The sequence below is a fragment of the Ptychodera flava genome, assembly GCF_041260155.1.
Source record: "Ptychodera flava strain L36383 chromosome 3 unlocalized genomic scaffold, AS_Pfla_20210202 Scaffold_26__1_contigs__length_13983176_pilon, whole genome shotgun sequence".
NCBI lineage: Eukaryota > Metazoa > Hemichordata > Enteropneusta > Ptychoderidae > Ptychodera > Ptychodera flava.
The window spans coordinates 13,587,379-13,613,044 of record NW_027248280.1 but is presented as its reverse complement, the minus strand read 5'-3'; the positions used below and the strand labels follow the sequence as shown (position 1 = coordinate 13,613,044).

Below are 25,666 nucleotides of genomic sequence, written 5' to 3'. Positions count from 1 at the left end.
TGAGAAGGCAAATGGAGCATAAAACTTGAAACAAATTTCAATCAAGCGCCTCCGAACTTTGCGTTTACACAATGCATGGCAGGTTGCCCACCATTCGTTGTAGACTTCAAGAAACGCAGAAATGCGATGATAACAGTTTGTGCGTAAATTGTATGTCCATTTGATCTAAAAACCTTTCTGCCTTCAACTTAATGACATCAGTCCGTGCCATTTTTTCTCTTTGTCTATCTCTCACTATCTCACTCTTTCTTTGTCCGATCTGTCTCTGTTTCTGTCTCTGTCTCTGCCTGTATGTCCATCTGTCTCACACCAACGCAAATGAATATACTGACAACAAATTTCTTTATACAGTTCCCTCTGTCGTACAAATCATGACAATTTGCTCCATGATTTACTTCATTCATTTCAAATTAATCGGTTGATAAAGCAAGGTAGGATATTTTAAGAAGATTTGGCACTCTCTTGTGAAATGAAATGATATACATGCCACAGAAAAGTGTAAAAAGGATCTGCAGGGACAGCAAGGAATTGGTAGTGTTCCATCATGCAAATACCTTGCCCCTCTTCCAGAGAAAACCGCCGAAACAAGATACCTAACATTTTAATACTATTTTTCTCATCCCGGTACCCTGGTAAGGCAAAAGTTTACGGCAGGTTCTCTCTCACACGGAAAAAAGAGGAAATTCACAACAACTCAGCCATCTTTGAGAACTGAAGTTTTGCCGTTAAGTAAAAAATCAACTACAGAAAAACGGCGACGTGACGTGTAGAGTGATTAATTTACCCTTTTTAAACACACTGTAGCCTCTGGTACATACAAATGGCTTGTGGTGCCGTCTGATACTACGGTCATCGAAGGTCAGTCAACAACGTTGTACTGTTCTGTGAAAAATCACGGTGATCTACGTATTTTGCCGGAATGGTATAAAGACGGAGAAAATGTAATGGAGAAGAATTGATAACAGATACTGGTATCTCCTATAATTCGTGCTGTGACGTCACAGGAAACGTCAAAAACGGTGAAGTTAATCTGAGGATTCGGTCTGCAAAGAGTGAAGACGGAGGTACTTGGATTTGCCGATTTGCTGGAATCGTAGATGATCAAACCAAACGTGCAACATTAAGTGTTGTAGGTAAGTTAACATCCATGCAAGACATTTTTGTTAAATTTGTTAGAACTATAACAACACTAAAACGTCCACTGCAGTAAACTCTTTTGTCCGGATATTCTAGTTTCAATTGACTTCTCAGTGATATTTTAATATGTAACTAATTGTTTGTTCCATGCACTATCAACGTTAAAGTTTACTGAACAACCCCTTAAATGAAATAAGGTAATTATTCAAATCAATATAATTGGTAGCTGATACAGTTTTCTAACGTGTATTGGTGAGATTTTAACGTAATTATACAACTTTGATATTTAATTTCAGCTGCTGAGAATCATGGTAATCTTCTACAACACACCATACCTGCAATGGTAGCAGTAATTTTTATCATGACACTGATACGTGAGTTTAAATTTTCACATTCTGACGTCTTATAGAGAGTGGGTACAGCAGAGGCACATGAAAATAGGAAATAAAGGAAAACATGAAAGTAGATATAATAGCCATGGGAAAGCATAAGAAACGTGTCCATTACAAACGCAAAGATGGACATGCAGCATAGTGAACAATTTATACTGTGGAGGAGACACAGACAGTAGGGTAGCGACAGACAAGTCACACAGACAAATTAAGAAATAGAGGGAGATAGAGAAATACCTCTAGATAGATAGATAGATAGATAGATAGATAGATAGATAGATAGATAGATAGATAGATAGATAGATAGATACATAGATAGATAGATAGGTAAATATATTGATTGATTGATTGATTGATTGATTGACTGATTGATTGATTGATTGATTGATTGATTGATTGATTGATTGATTGATTGATTGATTGATTGATTGATTGATTGATGTGCGGCTTGTGGCTTGAAAATTAGATGAGTGCATTTATGAATAATATATACTATATTAGGTAAATAGATGACAGTTTCGAAAAAGGTGAGAGGTGAGACTGAATAGATAAGCCCTCAGCAGTAATGACAGAGTTGAATAAATACGTTTCAATTTCATTTGTTTCAGTGATTATCGTGTTCAAAAAGAAGGACCGGATGCTGTTTCGTCAAAAAATGGTTGCGATATTTAAGACAATAAAGTCAGAAAAGAGCTGTTGAAATAGTTATGAGCTAGGTGAATAAAATCCACGAAAATTCGATGTGTTTAATATCGCTTTTCAAACATTAAAGATGTATAATTCATTATTTTATGAGACTACATAGAAATATGTATACGTTCAGCAAAGTTTTAATGTCTCAGGGACCTACATTTTAGTAAATTGTACAATGATAGTTTTACCCAAGAGTGTTCCGACAATGTATTGTTAATGTGTTCTTAGCGATGTCAAAGCAATAAACATTTTTTGAAGTAAATGTGAGCCTTTAACTTGCAATCGTTCAAATTTCGTTTGACTTGCTGCAATATCTGTCAGCAATTTGAAATTCAGATTGATTGAGTATATAAGTTTGAAGTTTGGAAAAAACGTTGGGACCGATGAGTACGAAGAAAGCTTGGAAACAGTATAGATTGGCATGTTCGACACAACATAGAACATGATAGCATTGGCTAATGCATTTGTTTTTAAATTACTCTTTTGGCATCATGCTTATATTTTAAGACACATCTGCCATAAAAATAAACAAAATAGGCCACAGTGATGATGATGGTGATGATAATGCTTGATTTTAAACACTTTTGAACATTTCACGATATTTTATTTTTGTCAAATGTAGTGTAATACCATATCGCCAAGTTTTACTTCTCCAAAGTCATTTAAACAAGCTTGACTAATGCAGCTCACGGCCCTTTTCTGAAGTTCAAGGATTTTGAATGGGCAATATCAAATCACTACACAGTCTAAGTATCCTAAATACTAGCTTAATGATTGTTTCGATATTTTGTTCTTACTTATGTACAATGTTGACGGGCCGAAGTTCTTCTCCAGCATTATGGCTGTTGCCATGTTCAATGAAACTCCTTCATTTTGACGTCAGAGAGGACACTGAAAAGTTGCCATTCACTCCGAAAAGACTTGCAACCATAAACAAATTAACATCGTGGAAAATAAATCGAGCAATGTGCAAAAATGAACTCAAATATTGAATGACTGTGAGGTAACGATTGAAACATCGCCACTGCAATACAAGTCGGCTACACAGGTTGGTTTTATGTAAGTTTATCTTAAAGGTGTGGCATTCACGTGACGTATCTCTACTTTTACCTCATTGAACTAACACAGTTTTACCCTAGTGTCGTAAGGGCTGTTAATATTTTACTCAATGGCAGCGGTGTTCACACAGTTTTACCCTAGTGTCGTAAGGTCTGTTAATATTTTACTCAATGGCAGCGGTGTTCAGTCCATTTGAATTTATCAGACAAAAGTAGATACTCATGTGACATTTCTCCGCTTTACCTGGAACGAATTGTAGTTGAACTCATTGTAGTTACTCTGGGAAATCGACATTTAGGTATTATTGCCTGTACAAAGCTCATCCCCCACATGACTAATCGGTAATTTTCTCAGCGAAAGAATGTAAAAAGCAAAATAAGATTCTGTGAAGTTACCGACAGAATATGAAGAATGACAGTAAAGTTTAAGGAGAAACCACTTTGACATCATTTAAATGCAACAAAAACAATTCGTGCCTGAGCGTACATGCCTATGTAGCCAGAGAATGTACTACAAGTGTTAACACAGGCGTGTAAGGGCACATTCGGTGTACTAAGTGATCTGAGGTTATACAAAATGTACCATGCTTTGGGCGCTTTGAAAGGCTTAAAACTAGAACAGGGAATCGACGCATGGCTGAATAAGCCTCCTGTATGGACCTTTGCCCCAGTTCGTTGTCGGAAATTCTTTTATTGGATATCTACTATGTGTATCATACTAGGCGCGTTGTCAGCAAAAATTGAAATGTGATCCGCATTTAGATGGGATGTCCCCTACAATCACATAATATATATTATAGGAAATCATTTTGCAAGTTTTGTCACTCGGAGATACTATCGTCCTGTGACATTTTAAGATGGAGCACATTGACTGAGCTATTGGCGACTACCGTACTCGGGGGCAACACGCGGTGTTCCCGCTCTGCTAGACGAAAAAAGCAACTTAAAGACATATTCTCAGTTACTCAATTACAGCTTGTGATATCACAAGGACGTGTAAAATCGACAGAAGAACCCTGTTATAAATGTTCACAAATCTAGATTCGGTGTTAGGTAGAGATCTTACCAGAGGGGGAACTCGATCGAGTATTGAAATGTTTCACACTCAATTGACAACGTGATGATGCCCAAAGGAAAATAAAACCCAACGAACGGTGACATGACCCTTGACATCGCTTCCAATTTTTTTAATGTGGTTGTAACACACCTGTGACAATTCATAGCGTGGTGTATTGTAAAAGGTCAGACAACCACGCAACCTTTGACCCCGTAGAACGTTTCGCAGCAATGCTAAAGTACTGTTTGATTTGCTACTTGCTATTACAAGTATTCGTATCTCAAAGTGAACTGTACAATTGCCGTATTCCGAAAATAAAGAAAATATTGATCCTCTAACAATTGCAAAGAAGCTGGGGCAAGTAACTGCATATACTCAAAAATCGTGTAGTAAGTGCTATTCATTTGACCTAAACGTAACTTCTAATAGAGGTAGAATGCGCCTCGGGAACATATATTGGGGTTCTCAATTTTCCAAATTCTTTTCTGATCTACCACTTGGCCTTATCTCAAACTTCGAAACTAGAAAATTGTATCCTCCGCCAACTCTAATGCAGAAACGGCGACCATTTTGAAATTCAAATCCGTAAATGTAAGGTACAGCACTTTACACGTTGACCCCTGATTTGTATTCTTGCTTTGGTAACAGTATGGTTAAAATTCGCACTAAGGAAAATTTGAGCAAAAATTGAATTATTGTACTTTCAAGGGGTGTGCTAATGTCATATACATTATGGAAAGAAGCTGGAAGTGACGACGAGTGATGGTGTGGAACCTGAACTTGTTTATTGGATACGAAACCATGGCTAGGTCTCACGGCCAAGCCACCGATACATCATTCTGTGAGTCTGCCCGTGCCTGAGTCGGTTCTAGTTCTCGTTAGTTTGCGTTGCGAGCTTGTGTGTCCATTTATACAGTATAGTGGCTATGTCGATACCGACGCCATAAAGAATAAAATAAGACAATACTTGATTTCTACCGACATTAGAAAAGATACAAAAGTACAAATTATCCCTTGCCCATGCTACAATTCTTTTGTTTCAAACTCACGCGATGAATGAATTAAAACGGCAATGACAGCCCAATATTACGATTGGTTAAAATCCAATGGAACATGGCGGTTGTACGCCATGAGAAAAATAAGTTGCTGGGTGAATTTTAAACGTACAAACGAGTAAGACTATGGAATTACCGTTAACCTACGAAATATCGCACTTTGACTTTGGTTCTCTTTTTGCAAATTAAATGTCTTTTAGCATTTTATGCGAAGATTTACGTACTCTAGAGTTTTATTATGCGTCAAGTGTTTTTAAGGAGGTTAGGCAGTTTCCGCGTTATCTACTTATGTTGGCCCTATCAGTTGGCAATGTTATGGGACATGAAATGAGACGGGGAAGCTAAAGTTGCTGTTAGGGGCTGTTTATGATTGAATAAGAAAAAAATGGAACTTACTGCCCTCGAAATCAATCCTTTTCCCCGTCATCTGAAAATGGACCAGGAGTGCTAAAATCTGACGAGCTCATCTCCGACCTGCGACAAATCGCTTATAAGTATGAGCCGTCGTAGTTTCAAACTGATGAAAAAGTCTATGCACATCTATAATTTTAAACAGAATTCCCTCAGTGATTGAGAAGTGTGCATAATTATAATGTATTTCCATAGCGACATTTTAATATAGGAAAAGTGATCTTTCAACGTTCATGGAAGTTTGCTGTTGTCTTTCCTATCAAGAGACAAAGAGTTCCGTTTATTGTAGCGTCTGCCTTAAATATCCGCTGCTCAAAACTTAACGCCAGTTCCACCACTAAGAAGTGTGAAAGACGGTGTATTTTAGGGTATCAGCTGACTAATTTTCTTCCTGTTTAATAGTTTTAATTTACAATCTTTAAAGTTGAGAAAATTTTACGTAATTGTATTGTGATTAGTTGGCTCAGTTTAGGAGGATATTTCATGAAAGGAGTTTTACTTTTTAGATTTTATTCACCAAAATAGAATTAAAACCGTGGAGGGGATGACAAAATGTGGTTTTTTGAGCCTGAATTTTTTACTCGAGCACATTTCCTAACTCTAAATAATCAATTGACCCGTTATTTTTATAAATATCGTAGTGTTTGGATATAAATATTCCGCCAAAAGTGAGGATATTTAAACACCTTGCACAATTAACTGAAAACGTTAAATGCCTGCTCTGTAGTACACCAATGCGGGACAAAATGCCACTCTCCCTGGGACCCTGTCTTCAATGCTGACCCGGGCAGCGTCCATTCAACTTATTTACAGTCACTCAGCGTTCGTCAGCCAACCGTGCACAAGTGTTCCAAACACTCATACATTATGATTTCCATATCAAAGACGTTGCCTCTCAGTGAGGACATTTGAAGTAAACAACGTCCAGGGGCCCCAAAAAGGAACTATTACTTAAATATTTGCATTTCGATGTGCGACGTCCTGCGTATGCAGGCGGTCTAAAATTCTGCTTCTGGTACGACGGTCACTTCAAGGAACAAATCCTCTGATATAGCAGGTATTGTACTGCAATTTGAATCAGAAAGAGCTTATTTGGACCGTTGGAGGCCTGAGTGTGAATACTTAGTTCAGCACGAGTCACAGCGTCCCTCTTGGCGGAAGCGTTGTGTTGACAAGAATAAGGTGCCAGGTACTTCTGTTGTGTTGCTGGTTTGCGCAAAAGCATGGCGATCAACGGAGAGTGTTCGGAAAAGGACGATAATCAAGAGACAGCCAAAGAGGGCGGTGAGACGCGAGGTGAGTATTAGTACTGTCGTAGTTATTTCATTAATTGTCAACTGTAACATTTTACAATACACAGAAAAATTCAGTTGCAAGTTAGACAATGGGCATTTCGACATGAGATTAGAAGTGACAGACATGAAAATACAGCTTTGAAGACAAAAGAAAAAGAAATAATAAACAACAGTTAGAACTGTGAGCGTTAAGACCAAGCAATAACTACAGTTGCCATTTACTCACTGTTGTATTCTACGCTTGCATGGCAACAGACGCACAGAGGTGGTCATGGGTATATACCTTGATGGATCGTACGGTCATGCAACCATAAAACAGTGTTGACCTTTGCCCCGGGGAGTGTATTACGGTGGCAAGGTGTGTTGCAACGCTTCTCTCTTAGGGCACTTCTAATTTATAAGCCGAATGTACGGTTACAATAAACGCGTCAGTGAGGAACAATGCTAGTTGACTCTGTATTTCATTTAAGCTATTCACAGATGCTCTTGTCTGTATAAGTGAATGAGATCATTTGTGACGAAAACAAATTTCTCGATCAAAATGTTTTAATTGAAAAATATCAGAGTTATGAAGCTGGGGCCTTTAAAACAGAGATGTTTAAATTTTGAAGCAGTTTGTTCGCTTCTGTATACTTGTGAACCAAACCGATAAACCTCAGGCTAATGCAAATATATAATTTTAGATATCTTTCCACTTCCTGAGAACGTGCGTAAAAGCGAACGATTTTAAAATCGTGCTGTCTTATAGGCCTAGTGTACTTGGCATACTGAAATTAATCTTTTAATCACATGAACTGGCCCGAATCGCCACCCGTGTGGCGTAGAACAGGACAGATAAGAAATCCGAATAACCCTGGCTTGTTCTACGTCATCAAGCGGAACCTTTTTCCTGCAAGGATGATACAGTTCATACATGTATGCGCGTCGCGACACACACCGACTTGTCGTGATCGATGCCATGCTAAATCCAGACATGGAAACATAGAAGGCATATTTGTCCAACAAAAATTTGAGTCGCTAAAACTATAGCTTTTCCCGAGGATCGAATGGGGATACTGTCGATCGTTAAATGGCTCGGTAACGTCGCCGCTCCAGTCGAATCGTAAGGCTTAATGTGGACTTCGTATCTGGCGATTCCGGTTGGCGATAAACCCGAAATCTACACCTCAACGTAAGTTCAACAGAATAAATGAGTACCGTATAAACTTTGGGAAAGCGACGTAGGAGGCGCAAGCATAAAGTCATTCGACGAAATACGATAAATTTCCTTCGTCACCCAAATATTCCGATCTGTAAAATCTCGCTCGGAATCAAACCTGTAGCGCGGCCTAAGGCTTTAGCGAAGACGTAAGCTGTCGAGCTGAAGCCCGAACTTTGCAGTGCAACGCTTTGGAATCCGATGTATTTCGAAAGTTGATGCAGACAACACTCAAAATAGAGTTTCAGTCAAGTAACAAAATTAGGAGGTATCCACGGGCGAGATATATGTCACTGCAACCATCAAAGTCCGTAAGACGAAAACATTGACGATTGAGATCGGGATTGACGAGTTGACACCGGCGGAGACCGCTGACGGCATGGCCACAAACATACAAGGAGGTACACTCTGTGTGTCATCGAACGGAATGTTTCGCGCTCGCCAAGGTCGTAAACCTGTGTAATATTTTCAAAAGCCACGGTATCTCTGAGAATGAGAATTACTGTTTCGATCGTGTCGTTGCATTTACATCATAAATCCATTTGTAAATATTCTAAATAACTCTGAATACTATGGCTTTCCGTCGCTAGCACGGTGAAAGCTATGTCCGCCGATGGCTTACTTGCCTTGGCATCGGTACAGCGCGAGACAATGATTGACACGTTCACGTGACCGAATCCGTACGTCTGGTTGGTGGAGATACCATTCGATTTATCAAAATTCCAGCTTTATGGGATTTATGAACGAAAGAATCTCCTGGGTGACGGGCCGCTTTACTCATTAAATGAAAGTATCCCGCGTAAGTGAAACACAAATCGCGACGAAATTAGTGCAATTTGTTACAATAATTTTGATTCATCTGCGTCAAAAGAAAAATAAGATTTATAATCCCATGGTATTTTTCTCTGTTTGACGTCATCGTACACTCTTGTTGTTCGCCCTCGGCTCGAAAATGAACGGCTCCGCGAAAAACACTCGTGTATGATGATGTCAAACAGAGAAAAATACCATGGGATTGTATATAAATATTTAGAAGGAACTCCCCGTATTAAGTTTTCTTCTAAGACTTTCTACATCACTAGCAGTCGTTGGTACAATATTGACCGAATAATATTAATGTCACAGATATCTAAGCTACTTTGAAATTACAAATAGTTGACCATTTTAAAAAAAATATTATTGCCAGGAAAACACCTTCATTGTTCTCAATACAAGTCAAAGCTATTGTTCTCGTCAATATTCCCAATATACGTACATACATAACCTGTTATTGGCGGTGTTATATCCAAAACAAACTTTTTAATTAACCTGAGGAGTGTGAAAACTACTCCAAAACATCTCCAAAAGCACGTACTACAATTGCCTGCACACGTCATCGTCCAGTCTTAGTCAGGTCAGCTTTTGCAAAATCACCCTAATCAGTTGGGGGCGCCCTACCGAGTAACAACCCTTGGCTGGCAATGTTGACGTACGTAAAAGTGAGGTCAAAAACTTTTAACATGTGTATTTGCCAACGGAGATGCGTGTAGACAACTTAAACACGATAGTCATGAGATGCCCTAAAGCGTGCATTCATATGATAAAAAAAACAGCTGATCGAGCTCTGGGTTGAGGTTGTTTCTTAAGGTTCCTATCCCAAATATTTTACGTTGTCCTAGTAGCTTCCCAGCGTTTTCTACGATTTGCAGCGGGAGTAAACAAAAGTGCGTTGTCATGGAGGAGTTCTTTAAATCAAAACCGTTCCTTATTAGCTTACACTTAAAAATAATAGTGATTTATTGGTTACGTAATTTAAAGTGCCCATTTTGCAAATTCAACTCACTTTTCGTATCCAAAAACATGTTATGTTTCATGTATTGGGGTACGCTGTGATGATGAATTAAAAATAATGAAGAACAATACCTCTGTACAAACTCCACTCCTACATGAATACGTACGCACACTCATCCGTCTTTAGCTTGGCAAGGTGCCTAGTAGTTGTGAATAGGCAGCGTTACGGACGACCGGCATTTTACTTTGACTTGGGGTCGCCTTGGATCACGTCCTCCATAGCGACATCAAAGAGACGCGTCCCTTTGGGTAGGCTTTCGCTGTGGTATAACAAGATATAATTCAAATGACATGTCGCTTTACAATGCTGTCGTTCAGTAAACAATGAAGAATAATCTAGTGTATCTATTTTCGTACTTGCAACTCGACACAAACAAATGAGCAAGCACAGCACAATACATACTGCAAAATGACGTTGAGTGGTTTCTCAGTAACGAGGTTAGTTTCATTGTTGAAGTTAAGTGATTATTGGCATTGAGACGGAATTTCTTAGAGAAGTATTGACAGGATGCTCTTCAATCAGGGTTCGGCCCCTACAGAGGTGAACAAAGTATTGAGAGTTATATTGTTTCACGAAACGACCCAATATATCTTAACACTGCTATAATTTTTCGTCACGAGCTCCATACATCACTGTTTGAAAACCTGCTCCTATATAAAGTTGAGAATGAGTTCTGCACAGATGTTTACGAACATCAACGTAAGCCTAAATGTCCGTTTGGTGTTGTCGCTTGACTTACTGACCTGCATTTGAACGTGTCTATGGGTGTAAAAAATGGTCTCTATGCACTTTATTTGCTTTAAGTATCAATGTACGCCTAGTTTGTCATCTTTTCTCTTACAATGGTTGCAGCCACGTTAGTAATTACGTACAATGGATTAATCTGAAGCTTCCAAAATAAATTTTCTGCGAGCAGCAAGTTTGCGATCACTGCACCAGTTATGAACGTGTGTTTTTGTGATTTCACCACTGTACAGAGGATTTGCGCGGATGTTCATCAGTACCAACCAGGTATATCATTGCTACCGAGAACTTACCTCATACCAGTGTCAGAGAGTTTGGTCGACATCTGCTTTCCAGCGAGGGTGAGCTGACGACTATCGAACATGATTTTCAGGGCAGAGGTTACAATGAACTCAAATATCAAATCGTGTGGAGGTGGATCCTAAGGAATGGGGCTAAAGCAACTGATTATTGGTTCGCTAACGCTTTGCGACGTGGTGGTCTGCACACTGCCGCTGATGCCTTCTTAAAGGGTAGGTGAACATCAGTAAAACCGTCCTATAAAACGCACTTTCTCGATGAATGTTATCAAATCGTGTCAATATCGACAAGGTTACCATTAAAGCAATTATCTGTTCGTGTATGAAATACATTGATCGAAATTGGCAATTATGGTCATAACGATGGAATGACCAAAATAATGCTGCAAACCATCCAAGGATTATGCAATATGACACTGACATTGCACATAATATGACAAGTGTGAAAAGCGTGTGTATGTACGACGAAAATGAGATATCCAGCAATAAGTATCCTTGGCGTTCAGGCAATTTACTTCCTTAGTTGACATTATTTCCTTTCACTATCATTGCTTTTTCAATTTATCACATCATTTATCAAATAAGGACGCACAGTTTCATGTAAATTAAGATCATAAAAAAAATTCACAAATGAGTGTCATATATTATTCAAATATAATAAAGGCAACAAATGCAGCTAATAGAGACAGTTTTTATTTACAGTGCCGGGTAGCCGGCCAATCGAGCCTTCATCAACAGAAGAAACTGGTGAAGCGGGCATAGGAACGGTGCACGACATAGTAGTGCAAGAGCGAGAAGAAAGCCGGAGAACCCAAACTGCTTCTGAGTCCCAACCCGAGACATTAGGTAGACGTTTCGAGGCTCCTGGAGACCAAAAACCGAAACTTGCCCCTTTGCTGACGCCTGATGACCATCCTGAAAGATTCCACTTCTGCACGAAACAACCCTTGCGGATATCATGGAGCTCTGGTATCCTAATGGTATCATTTGCTGTCATTGTACTATCCATTATGGTGCCGCAAGTTTACAACTTTGGAGATGTTCAATCAAAGATAATAGGTATCACCTGCAGTATAATGGTCGTCATACTCTTTGGAATAATTGTGGCCACAGTTACCAACCGAGGTGATACATTGCGGGGTAAGAATAAATCAACAACACCTATTTGTATTTTGGCCATGGAAACTGAAAGTAAATTTATTTATGGGCGAAATATATATAATGTTCTCCAAAGAAGAAACTCAAAGATTACTTTACTAAGAAATAGTTATGTCATATGGTACCAACATAAAAATTAGTAAATTATAATATTGTTAAAACCGAAAAGACCGCGGGGTATTGTTAAGTCTTAAAATTCCTACAAGAAGCGAGCTATATCACTTTGAAATATGGCCTTTGTGAGTCGGTTAAACACTTTTAGTCAATACAGACATAAAACTATCTATCTTACTGAAGCGTAAACTTCCACAGGTCACATCTCTTTAGGTTTACCAGTGGAATTACGACAGCCTGTCAGAATATTCGGCGGTGAAGGGCATGAGTGGTGTTTGAGAAAGATACGAGAACAATATAAAGAGCATCGTTGTAGACCTTCAGAAGCGGGAGAAGTGCTAGTGGACGTGAGTTTACGCTAACATAAATCGTTTGAAGCAACCATAAGTAGTCAGTGAACAACATTCATTTTCCCTTATTTCAGTGCAATATATTTAAAAAACAGCACATACCCAGATAAATATGTTCTGATTCATTTAGCAACAAGACAAGAAGACAGCTATATCTTCTATGTGTTTCTTATATTCTAATGAATAGTTTTCAAAAGAACAATAATATACAGTTATCTCAAACATAACTGAGAGAGAGAAATTATTTACCTTGTGTAAGATATAAATCATAATTTCCCCACCGATTTTACGATTTTCATGTCTTCTTAAGATTTTGCATGGTCTTGGTGGATGTGGAAAAACAGAAATAGCAACACGCTATGTGTATCAAGAATGGAGAAAATATACTGGTGGAGTCTTCTACATAAATGGGCAATCTAACTCTTCCCTTGATTTTGGTTTAAAGAGATTATTGATGGTATGCGCAAGTTTATGATTAACTTTCCAAATAATTATAACATACTTCACAAAATCTACCAGCCAATTTCAACCTTACTTCTCTTCTCATCAACAAATATGCATCTTTCACTGACATGATACTTACAATGCCGACAGCTAGTGACTCCGTCAAATCATATTCTGATGTGAGAATGTAATCAGATGATATTCTTGTGAAGGCATGAAATGATGAACTCAAGGTGAATGCACGCAAACGCCTCACGGTTAAAACTCTAAAGGGTATACATATTTTGTGAGGCGATTGTCTGCTGTGTAGAAATACGAACTTTGCTGTTTTACTCACTGGTACTTCACGTAAATGTAATAATATGTCATAAAGAATACACACTTTGTCAAGATTGATAGTTCGTCTATACATTTTTTATCTAGACAGTGAACGGTTCCTTGAATGAAGAAAATGTCACTCCTGCTAACATACGAAGGCTGGCTCTGGCTTGGTTACATAAGAACAACGACTGGCTCCTGGTCATCGATGACGCCGATGATGTGGCACTCATTACGACTGCCTTTCCAAGCACGCCGCCGTTACGCGATGGTCACATCTTGTTAACATCCAGGGTTAGCATAGGTTGGAATAATTGGTATAGAAACAGCCGCTTATTGGAAGTGAACTTGATGTGTGGCAGGGATTCAGCAATCTATCTACTGCGAGAAAAGATGACTGGTAATGGTGGAAGTGTTTCTGTGAAAGATGCTGAAAGACAGTTGGAAGTGATGAAACATTCAAACAAAGAAGAGTACGAAGCTCTCGTCTGGCTCGGCGATGTCGGTGGTTTGCATGGCCTTCCTCTGGCACTAAGACAAGCGAGTAGATATATCACTCAGTTCAACGTTGCGTTCAATCATTACAAGACATTATATGAGGCGTGTCGCCTCGATATTTTCAAGCATGCTGCCGAAACTGATCCATTAGCTGCCTGGCTGGATGCAAATGGTCTACAGCCAGAATACGCTCCTCGGTTGCGAGAGGTCGTGCAAAATAACACTTTAAGGTTGAAGAGTTTCACTAGGGATCAGCTTCAAGAGCCTCCGATCAACATGCAGGAAATTGATGTTGTCGCCTTCCTTAGAGCTCAGAGAGACACCGACGCGAATTTCTTCGCCCTGATGCTTGACCCAAGTAAAGAGAACTTCCTTACAACTTGGAAACTGAACTATGACAAGCTGTGTGAATGTGCGGCAACAAAAGAGTTCATTCTTTTATGTTCTTGCTTTGCATCGCGAATACAAATTGCCCTTCTGGCGGATGGTGCAAGATACCTGGGCCATGGTGCTCTGCGGAATTTCCTGAAAGTGCAGCATTGCACTGGAGAATGCAGAAGTGGAATCGAAATATGTCAGAGAGTTCGCGAACTCATAGAACAACTCAGAAAAGTTTCTTTAGCTACGATTATTGTCGGTCATCCTGAAGAACCACACTCTGATAATGAACTAATAAGATTTGGTGCCTTCACAGTTCACCATCTAGTCCAACAGGTTGTATTCCTGAAATTCGTCACCCGTGAGGATAAAATTCGGAGCCTTAACAATGCCATGCGTATACTGGAAGGTATCTTTCCAAAGGTGCAGCAGGTTGCTTCTGACAACTTTGAAGTTCTTTTCAGTGAACCTATTCATGACCGGCATCTGATAATAGCGATCCACACCTTAGCTCTTGGACGACAAATTGAATCCCTGGAAAAAGATGACATTCAGGACCTCAGCAAAACTGGACAGCTATTCTCTTCTGTTGGCACGTACTTAAGGCGGCTTGGGCGTACGAAGGATGCTCGACTCTTATACAAGTTGATGGCCAGACTCAGCAGATGGAGAACTAAAGGATCAGAGCACGATCTTGCCAATGGTAGGTTGTTCATGAATAGAATGATTTGCATCTATGTCAATTCAAGCGCCTAATGAGATTTTCCAATTCCATATAAGGCAAAACTTGAAACGAACGTTGTACGAACACTGCTACGCAAAAAGTACAGGAGGAGTTAAATCAGGCACCCAGAAAGGTACATGTAAGGAGTTCTCAATAGCAATATTTTTTCTTGTTTAATGTATTGATATTTCAGCTGTGTTTTATGGATCAATAAACCTACCTTTTTAAAGCTGTTAAAGTTCTTTAAATTTATTACTCAGTTTTTCTTCTATTTCTTTCAGAGTTGCATTTCCTTGGAAAGGTCAACTTTGAATTAGGGAGACTAACAGAGGCAGAAGAATGCTTTGAAGAATGCCTTGCTTTACATAAGAAGCTATATGGTGAAAATGACATCAGAATAGCCTTCGGTAAAGCTGTGACTCCTATTCCATCATTAATAGAATTGCTGTTTCTACCTTTCCATGAATTAGTGAAGCAAAACGAACATTATAATCCATTTGGGTATCAAATACACCCCTGAAGTCATATGAAATATCAGTGATATTTAATTACCACTCCTATATTTCGTTTATATTGCAGCTATGCAGGGCATCGGTAGAGTTCAACAAAATAATCCGACCTACATGCAAGATGACATTAAAAGGAAGGAGATAGAAAAACTACTGCTGGAGACCCTGCAGATGAAAAGGGAGTACTTCAAGTCTGATAACTGCAGTGACAACTACAGTATTGCTCACGGTATGTATACAGAAGGGTTCAAAAAACGGTTATGAAGTCGTTGAATGTTTCCCATTTTGCAATAAAGTACCGAAAGTTAGGAAACATCAGGTTCATCTCCACAAAATAGACAAAGATAATATGTAGAGAGGGCGATTTTTCTACACTTGAATGTCAATTGCTATTCTCCTTAACTGCTAGTTTCATTACTACGCAACATTCAAATCTTGTGCTTTGCAGGAGCTAGTCAGGCGATGTTAACAATAATGCATTCCAAATCTAGCAAGTCTCTTCTGATTGACGGTCGGCTGTTCTGATATTGCCTGTGTTTTGAACGCGAATTTGTAAAGCAGGGGGGTTGAGATTTAATGTGGCGATCGGTTGCTAAGGAAAAGCAGCAAAGAAAACGCAAATATGGAAACGTCTCCATCTCTGCATCTGCTTTTAATCAGATTATTCTCAACCTTACTCTTGTGAATTAAAAAAGTACAACAAAACACATGGATAGAGAATGATAAAGCACTAAAACGCTTAAATAGCAATTAAAGAAATGTGATGATCACAAAATGACTTCAAGTACAAAGTGATAGTTTCTGTTACTTAGTTTCATGCACCGTGCAATCTTCACACAGATAAAATAAAATGATTCTTAGTCCCACTCACTTCGATATATAACAATAACAACAACAATAATAATAATAATAATAATAGTAATAATAATAATAGGCCTAATAATAATAAAGTGGATTTTTATATAGAACACATTTGCAACAGTACGTGTGCTTTACAATTATATATATATATATATATATATATATATATATATATATATATATATATATATATATATATATATATATATAAAGGTTTGATGGTTTTCTTGTACACTTTGCAATGTAGAATACCTGAATAAAATAATTGGCGTTAAGGTCGCGAGATCATGAGATTCGTTGGCAGGCAAAATGTTAATTGTTGCTGGTTTGAAATCTTACATCTTCTTTGCTATCGTAACAAAGTAAAAAATCCTGGCACTCCAAAAATTTCTGACATTTGATAAAGAATATCATATTACGTATAGACAGCGGTGGTTATTTCTGGACTTGAGAGTTGATTACTTGCCAGATATTAAGACCAATGTCCCTATCATTTATATAATTACCTTCCAATCTAGCACTCCACCAGCTTGGCCGGTTTTATCAAGATACCGTGGACTTCAACAACGCATTCAAGTACCTACAAGGCAGTTTAGACATGCGACAGAAGTATTGGGAGAGAAAGTACGGCACCAATGTACATGTTGACATCGCCATCAGCTGTACAAACCTGGCCAGGAACTATCTCATCCAAGAGGACAATCGGGATCTCGACAAGGCTGAAGAATTGCTGCTTAAAGCTTGGCAAATTAAACAGAAGGAAATCCCAAAGACTAATGATTCATTTCAATTGGGTAAGCAAAATATATTAATCACTATTATCTTTTTTCAGAGCCAACTTTGATACAGATAAGATAAGCCATAATACACTGAGGTATAGATCAAAAAGTGGATGATCGCCAACCTACACAACCTAGCTACCTGCATGACAGCATATTCGGAAATTTACAACACATACATGCATACATACATACATACATACATACATACATACATACATACATACATGCACGCACGCACGCACGCACGCACGCACGCACGCGCGCACACACACACACACACACACACACATACATACATACATACATTTATACGCACGCACGCAAGTACGCACTCACGCACAAACAGAAGACTATTCACCCTCTTATTCTAAAGCTTGCAATTATTTTCAGGTTTGTACTATTTGGCTGCCCTCTATCGGGAAAAGAAGAATTTTGAAAGATTTTGGGCATATCGAGACCAGATCGACTTTCCTGAACATATTGACATGTTAAACAAGACAGAGGGTCAGCAGATGGACTACACTGAGGGTAGGATGTCTAGATTACTCAATTTTCAGTACAGTTTTTTGAGGAAATGTTAGACGAAGGATACGCGTTCAGCTATTGGCCATATTAAACACTGATCAAGAAACAACATAATGTTCCACTCAAAGCGCAAAGCTAATGTTAATTTGTCCACTTTGTAGCTTTTTTTGAGAACAGTATTGGATTTGCTGCATGTTGTACTCACAAATATCGCTCTCTTTCGTACAGTGTTTCCACCGGAGAAGACAATATGGTTGTAAGGGGTGACGTCATTCCATTATGACATGGTTGTATCGACCGCTTTATCGGAGCATTCAATCCTCGAGACGACGTTTCGGCACATCCCGACAATTTACTGTGTTTCAATCGTGATTACAGCATACTCATATGGTTTCAAATATGTAGCTAACCAAAGATATTCTGTAGTGATTTCTTAATACCCATTCACATGTGAGTATATGTTTCGAATAGAAGCAGGATTACCTTGCAAGTTACTGCCTCACTATAACAATCAATTTTACATTGTTCTACATATTACTAAAGTCACCCATTCCAAATACCATCTTGATACATTAACGTATATTATTAAAGGTGGGTTAGCACAAAATATTTCAATATTTTATTACACCTAAGGAATAACGTTCTTGGGTTTATTCGTCATTTATAACATGTTTTAGACATTATACATATATACTTTTGGAAATATTCAAAGGATTTGACACTTCAGTATCCATGTTTATTATGTATATATGACTTTTACATGGAGGAGGAATTTTTTCTTGTGTATACTGATCTTGTATTTTTATTTGTAAGCTTCATTAAAATTACTTTATTGGTGAATGGTGTTATTATCATGCTGGGGGACGTCATATGTTTAGGATTAGACGCTCATTCCCTATGTATCCCCTTGCACTTAACTTATAATTTGATTTAGATAATGTATTGAGTAAACCATAATACTCGGTCTACGGCGAACATGACGATAACACCCTATCCTTGATTAGGAGAGAGTGAAAAGAACGGTAATATCTGTAATCAAACAAAAACAAAACAATAATTATTAGTAAAATAAACGCATGTATGAGAAATGTAACATTGAAAGAAGACATCATTTCTCTTCTTAAACTTCTTTCAAGATTTATGTCCATAAACTTGTATATTTTTGTGTTTGAAAATCGTCAGTAGGATGCTCTCGTGCATGACACGAGGAGACTAGCTGAATCCGATCAATAATTCTAACACTCGCCCTAAATGCTAGCAGTGTACTCCACCATTTTACTTTTGTGAAGTTGAAAGATATAGGTGACACACGGTGGCACCAAAAGTGTTTTTGAAAGGGAAAGTACTTACAGCAGTTTCTTGGCCGGAGTAATTTTTATTATCAGCATGCGGGGACAATTTCACATTACGGCTAGTACAGCATAGGTTTCGATTATTGGACGAATTGTTGTCGATGTGTATGGCCTAATCATGCAAGCAGGAGAGGGCAGTGCGGATTATTTTATTTGGGGTGTACGAAAAGACTAGCGGACAGAAATGGGTCAATTTTCTAATCATAGAGGAACAGCAATTATTGTTTTTTTATTATATAATTATTTTTGTTCTTTGTATTGAGATTTGTGCTCTTTGTATTGGTATTCTGCTGCTTTTTCTCTTTATATTTGAGCCCCGCTCTGTAAAAGTGTAAATAAAAAATAAATGAATAAATAACAGTTTCGCACGGATTGCGTTTTTCCTGCTAAATTTTATTTCCAAATGCCTCAGGATGAATCTGCAAAACACTTGCTGATATACATGATATTACCAAATCATGCTACCATGATACACCCACAAATGTGTGAGGTATACAAAACATGCTAACAGTGGCTGTTATAACTGATTAGTAGGTTGTAATCATTCTGAGCAGCGTAACAGTAGTCTAGAATTATACAGTAATAAACAATCATTAGTGTCAGTTGCAGCAGTATTTTTCGCCAACAGCGATTATGTAAAAGATCAGCTCGTCGAAATTTCTTTCAAAGCAACGTAATTAGGGAGCGTTCAGTTATTATGGCCGGGGGTGGGCCGGCAAATTCTTCCTGCGCATCAGTCAAAATAAGTGAACCCCCCCTACCCATTGTACCAAAAAATTGATGAACCCCCTCCTTTCAAGATGACAAAAATTTCATGACCCCCTACCCCCACATTGCCTGAGTAAAGTTGCACACACAAACACCTCGGGGGTATTGAGCAATAGAATCCCCCCCAAAAAAGAGCTTAGATGTTTTCAAATGACCTTCCTAACAAAACTCAAAAGGTGTTAATGATCAGATTTCCCCTTCTGACTTGCTATAATTTTGAATTACCCCTCAAAAGGGTTTGACAGAAATTACTGGTGGATCGCAATATTTCTGCGCATGCGTGTGTGTACAAAATTTTGATATTTGGATTTAATTAAAAATTAGCTGTTGATAATGTTGATTCACCATACATGCTATACATATATTTTCTCATACATGTATGAGAAATCTATGTAATACTTTTTAAATGCAAAACTATATCTGTGCATTTATAGATATTTGATAATTTACATAAATGTACTTAAATGAAATAGGGTTGTTACAACTGGCATGTGGACAAAAAGTTTGACCTTAGAATTTCACCAAAAATGTTCATCCACTATTCATGGGAGTCAATGATAAAATTGTGAATAATTTTTTTTCCAATGAAAAACTTGGTATACTTGTGCATATACAGATGTTCAATAATTAACATAATTTTACTTGATTAGAATATGATGGTTAAAGGTGCATATTATGTGTACAAGAAATCTGATTATGGAACTTCACTGAAAATGTTCATCCACTATACATGGGAGTCTATGGGGAAAGTATGAATAATTTTTTTCCAATACAAAAATAGGTAAACCCATGTATTTATGTACTCTCGATTATTGATATCAATGTACTTGATTAGATTAGGGTGGTAACAAATGGATGTGTTCGCCAGAAATTGGATTTTGGAATTATACCAAAATGTAGATTCACTGTACATGGGAGTCTATGAGGAAAATGAATATTTTTTTTTCAATACAAAACTATCAAAATCTGTGTATTTATAGACATTAGCCAACGATGGTTAAAGGTTGATATGTGTGCAAGAAATTGGATTTTGGAATTTCACCGAAATGTTGATTCACCATACATTGGAGTCTATGAGAAAACTAAGAATATTTTTTTTTAATGCTAAACTAAATTAATTTGTGCTTTTATGGGTGTTTGAAAATTAATACAAATGTACTTGATTCAAATAGGGTATTTTAAAGTTCAGATGTGGACAACAATTATGATATTGGAATTTCACCTAAAAGTATTATTTAACTTTTCATGGTACTAGTAGTCTCAGTACAGGTAACTAATAAATAATTTCCTTGACAAAACTTGCTATATCTCTAATATGTACTAAGTAATAGGAATTGTTCATCGCCCTCAGTGCAGTGAGCTTGATTTACAATAAGACAAGCCTCAGAGTTGTCAAGTCAAGATGTTCATGTGACAGATAATTATACTTTTGTTCAGATTAACAAGTGAATAACTTCAGAGAATGAAATCATGCAACGAATCATTTTTATCTCCCAGAATATTTCTGAAAACTGAAACTGCTTTTTGACAGGACGGATACTTATGAAAATTAAGTGACCCTCCTCTGAGCAGTTTGAAAAATACATGACCCCCCCCCCCTTGCAGTTTTCAAATTTGAGGTGAACCCCCCCCCCCTGGATTTTGCCGGCCCACCCTCAGCCATAATAACTTAACGCTCCCTTAGCTCATGATTTGAAGAAAAGGACTCAATCTCTAATGAGACGTTCAACCGGAATTTCGATGTTAGTCTTTGCCAGAATAGGTTTGGCGCTTGAACAGACACAACACATTACAAAAAGGTGCCTGTCACACACTGCTGATCTGCCAGTCATCATCGAGAATCGAGCTATAATGCCTCGTTGTTTTAATGATGACATGAAATGTCGAACTTCCCCTCGCCTGCACATCACTCTACACAAGTACCAACAACAGGTGGAAATGACATCGGTCAAGTAAGAAATAAGTCTGAAACTTTTGGGTGCTAGCGATGTCCTACAGAGACTATATGTAGTAGAACTAGCATCATTTTATTATACTCGACAAAGCCACCAAACAGAGGGATGAAGCATTTCAGCGGAAAGAGTATCTCTTTTACGGGTAAAGTGGACATGTGAAATCTAATTGCAAAGCGTGCGCGACCAAGTATGAAACACTCCATATGTTTTAGGAGCAAACCCGATCATCGCCAGCCTGCAAAATTTAAGGACAAGGCTAGAAAGCCTTGATTGCTGACAAAAGTAAAGGTAAGTTTCTGATAAGCATTTTCCCATGCAGGTTCCTATTATATGATGAAAGTTAGTCACCTTTGGTGTAAAACCTTCGTTGAAGACCAATTGAAATTAGGACATGTCGATACGTACCGAAGAACATGCTTTTGGCATTAGCAAATCTGAACCAAAGTAGTGGCAAAATCTTTCAAACCGAAGAATAAGTTCCATAGGGACTGCGTAGTAGAAAGATTACTATCATGGTTGGGAGGTACAAGAAAAACGGACGATTTTGGGATGGCCAACTTGCCTAGCCTCTAAGGAGTTGCAGTGGACTCTATTCAATTAAAATAATAACACATTAAAGCCAGAACTAGATTACGGTTTGGTGCCCCCTTATGTATGGTCACATGCTCCACTTGCTAGCCATCATATGATGAACTACAATATGAAAGTAAAATAGGCAGGCCTGTATACCATAATATTAACAATTTCATAATAAGCACGCTCGATCCCGTCAATTTTGACGGCTGTTAACTGAAAAGGTTCCCCGTCCTTGTGCCAATTTCTTGTTCCCCACAGAAATCCTTACCTGGTTTAGGGGAAGACATAGGCAGGTAATACCTCAAAGAAGCCTAAGATGTTATATTTGTTTATCATAGTGAACTTGGCAGATTCTTTTTTGGTTGGATGACTGCATCACATATCGTCTTACAAAGCTGACTGGTTATCTCAACTTTCCGTCTCCGCCAAATCTATCAAGTAAGCCTAACTTGCATATTTGAATGTCACAGTTATTATTTGTGAGTATTCATTTCTTATCCATAGGACCATATGTGCCTGCCTTTTGTGTGTCCTGTCAGTTCCGTATATGAGTCAGACTTCCTTTCAGCAACAATAATGAAACATCGTGGATTTTTTACTGTATGCACTTTGTGTAACCGGTTTTTCTTTTCTCCAATCCATGAAAAATACGATGGTTGCAATCGGGTTCGAACTCACAACGTACGGTACCCAATCACCTAGCGGAGAAGCCACAGACAAAACCGCTCGGCCATATCCCCAATCTCAAAAAGATTGGTTCAATGACAGAACTAAATTGTTACAATTCTGACTGCGACCACTCCATACGCTGTAGAGTTCGTGAAACACTCACTTTCGTACGCTCACTATCATACATCGCACAAAAAATTTGTCGAAGCGAAGCAATGAATACGTCGCTTAAAGTTAGCGAATACAGCCTCGTCCTGGCTTGCCCTACACTGGCTGACACCAGCCATGTTGATAGTACAGTGGCATTCATTTTGATCGACAACCTGTGGTCAACAATAAACCCTGTTATTTCACATTGAAGCAACTGAAGGCATGACATGATATATTATATTGAATGCTTTTGTGAAGAATGATTCTTTATGCTATGGACAGAAGCATACTGTTTAGTTCCGGGAAAAGATTCGTTGTAACTGTAAGTGCATGTGCAGAGTCGGTTGTGCCAAGATGGGACGTATAGAGAGATTTCCACTGGTGTGGCATGCCTAATATAGGGCCGTATAACCCCGTCCCTACCGTTTGAATTGTTTAGGCTTGCTATCAGATATGGTCTTTGCAAATAGCTGATTAACTTCAAAAAATGACTTTTGTTGTTCTGCTTTTGGCAAATTGGCGAAACATTTTACTTCTGTTGGCATCCTTAACATTTTGTGGTAATGTAATCTGCATCCTCGGAATCGTATTACTTTTATCAACTTGATGCATGGCTTTACAACCAATCTTAGCTACGTCGATGTTTTCATGTCAAAACAGTTCCATGTGGGACGGATTGTAATCCATTGTGTTTCTTTCCTCTTCTGTCTTTTTTCCATATCAAAGACTTAACTCTGTGAGAAGTCATATTGATGTAAACAGCGCCCGTGGACTCAAAAGGGAACCATTTAGAGATTACTTATCTGTCGATGTATGGGCATCCTGTTGACTTGTGAAATTTCCAACAGGCCCATTATTTTGTCCAGCTGATCATCAAACACCCGGAAGACTAATTTTAGCTCAGAACAGGGTATTTCCAAAAGGAGACCAAAGTGCATTTCAGCAAGAATCAGGACGTGCCTTCCTAAGGCAAGGCTTCGGGTATTTCTTCTGCACGATTTGAAAGAACATGGTGATCATGATCAGCGGAGAGTGTTTGCACCAGGACGGCGATAAGGAAATGCTTAAAGGCCGTGATGGTTCAAGGGGCTTGGTAAGTTTAGGTCTTACGTCAATAGCTAAAATTATGATTATTGTTTAACTGTCTTTATTACGTAAAATTAATTCATTTCCTTTCTTCATTCATTAATTCATTTCATCCACTGTGCTGAATAACCAATATTTTCGCAATGCCGAAAGCGCCCACTACATACAGTGTCAAATTATAATATCTTGGATAACAGACCTCCTTTCTACCCTAAAGATTTTTTGTAACTACACGTTGTGCAAGTGGTGTTTGTACATGATGTTAGGCGTTATTAAAGAAAATATCGCTTTTTAATGGGACAAAGACAGTGTGAAATATTCATAGGCTAAAACTAGTGAAATTTTAAAATCCAACATAACCCAGGCGAAAAATTGGTATGTTTATCAGGGGTACCTAAGAAAGTGTAGCTTTTGAATGAAAACGTTAGCTTTGACATCGTGCAGGATAGCTTAGGTAGGGAAACGATAGTTGGTGGAATAGAATCCGTAAGTTTGGCCATCTAAAACGATAGTTTTGAACTTATTTTGATGTTGAGGGCGTAAAACAAGATGGCTGACAGCAAGAGCAGTGGTAGCGGCGGTAAGTATTTTACCCGTTTTCTCAACAAAATCACCAAAGTCTGTTGTGTAAGATGCTACGTTCAGTAAGGTTCAGGCTCGATTACACTTTTGTAAAGTTTCTGCGCCCATTTATACACCAAACAGAAATTGATTGTCAAACATTCACATGATAAAATCAGTCTGAGAGAAGATATCAGATATCTCACACCGCATACTAAACTGACAGGAGCACACTTTACGATGCATTACATTATTATGGTTGACAATAAAAATGAAAAAAAAAACTATCAAAAGTTACGGCTACAGACCCTTTTGCAATGTAAAGTTATTCTTGGTAGCTCGCCACTCATAGCAACATATCCGACGATGCCTCCATGTTTACTGCAGAGTTCACAGGTCGCTGCCGAACCCGCGATCAAAGCTAACGTCAGTGTTCAAGTGTACCTTAATTCCACTCCAGTATTGTTCACTATCGTGATTACTGATAGATCCGGCGAGCATACTTTCTCTAAAGCCGATCATTGACTTTGAAGTCTCATATCTACATGGCTGTATCGTATATATTAAAGAATTAAACCCCTGGGAATTCTTGTAATCATGCATGTTTACAACATCTCGATAAGAAAAGGCCAACGTATGCTCGCATGTTATTCATCGACTTTAGCTCAGCGTTCAACACTATCTTGCCATTCAGGCTCCATGGTAAGTTAATAAGTAT

General features: G+C 38.3%; 1 protein-coding gene across 1 annotated transcript; it reads left to right on the top strand.

Moving 5' to 3' along the window:
- The first annotated feature begins 6,783 nt into the window (after positions 1-6,783).
- Positions 6,784-19,541, top strand: LOC139126154 (uncharacterized). The gene is made up of 11 exons (XM_070692203.1): positions 6,784-7,099; positions 11,105-11,383; positions 11,873-12,310; positions 12,641-12,789; positions 13,103-13,249; positions 13,660-15,133; positions 15,436-15,561; positions 15,734-15,892; positions 17,043-17,318; positions 17,697-17,834; positions 18,060-19,541. The coding sequence occupies exons 1-11, from the start codon at positions 7,027-7,029 to the stop codon at positions 18,089-18,091; spliced, it is 3,291 nt and encodes a 1,096-aa protein (XP_070548304.1). The 5' UTR covers positions 6,784-7,026; the 3' UTR covers positions 18,092-19,541.
- Positions 19,542-25,666: the final 6,125 nt, after the last annotated feature.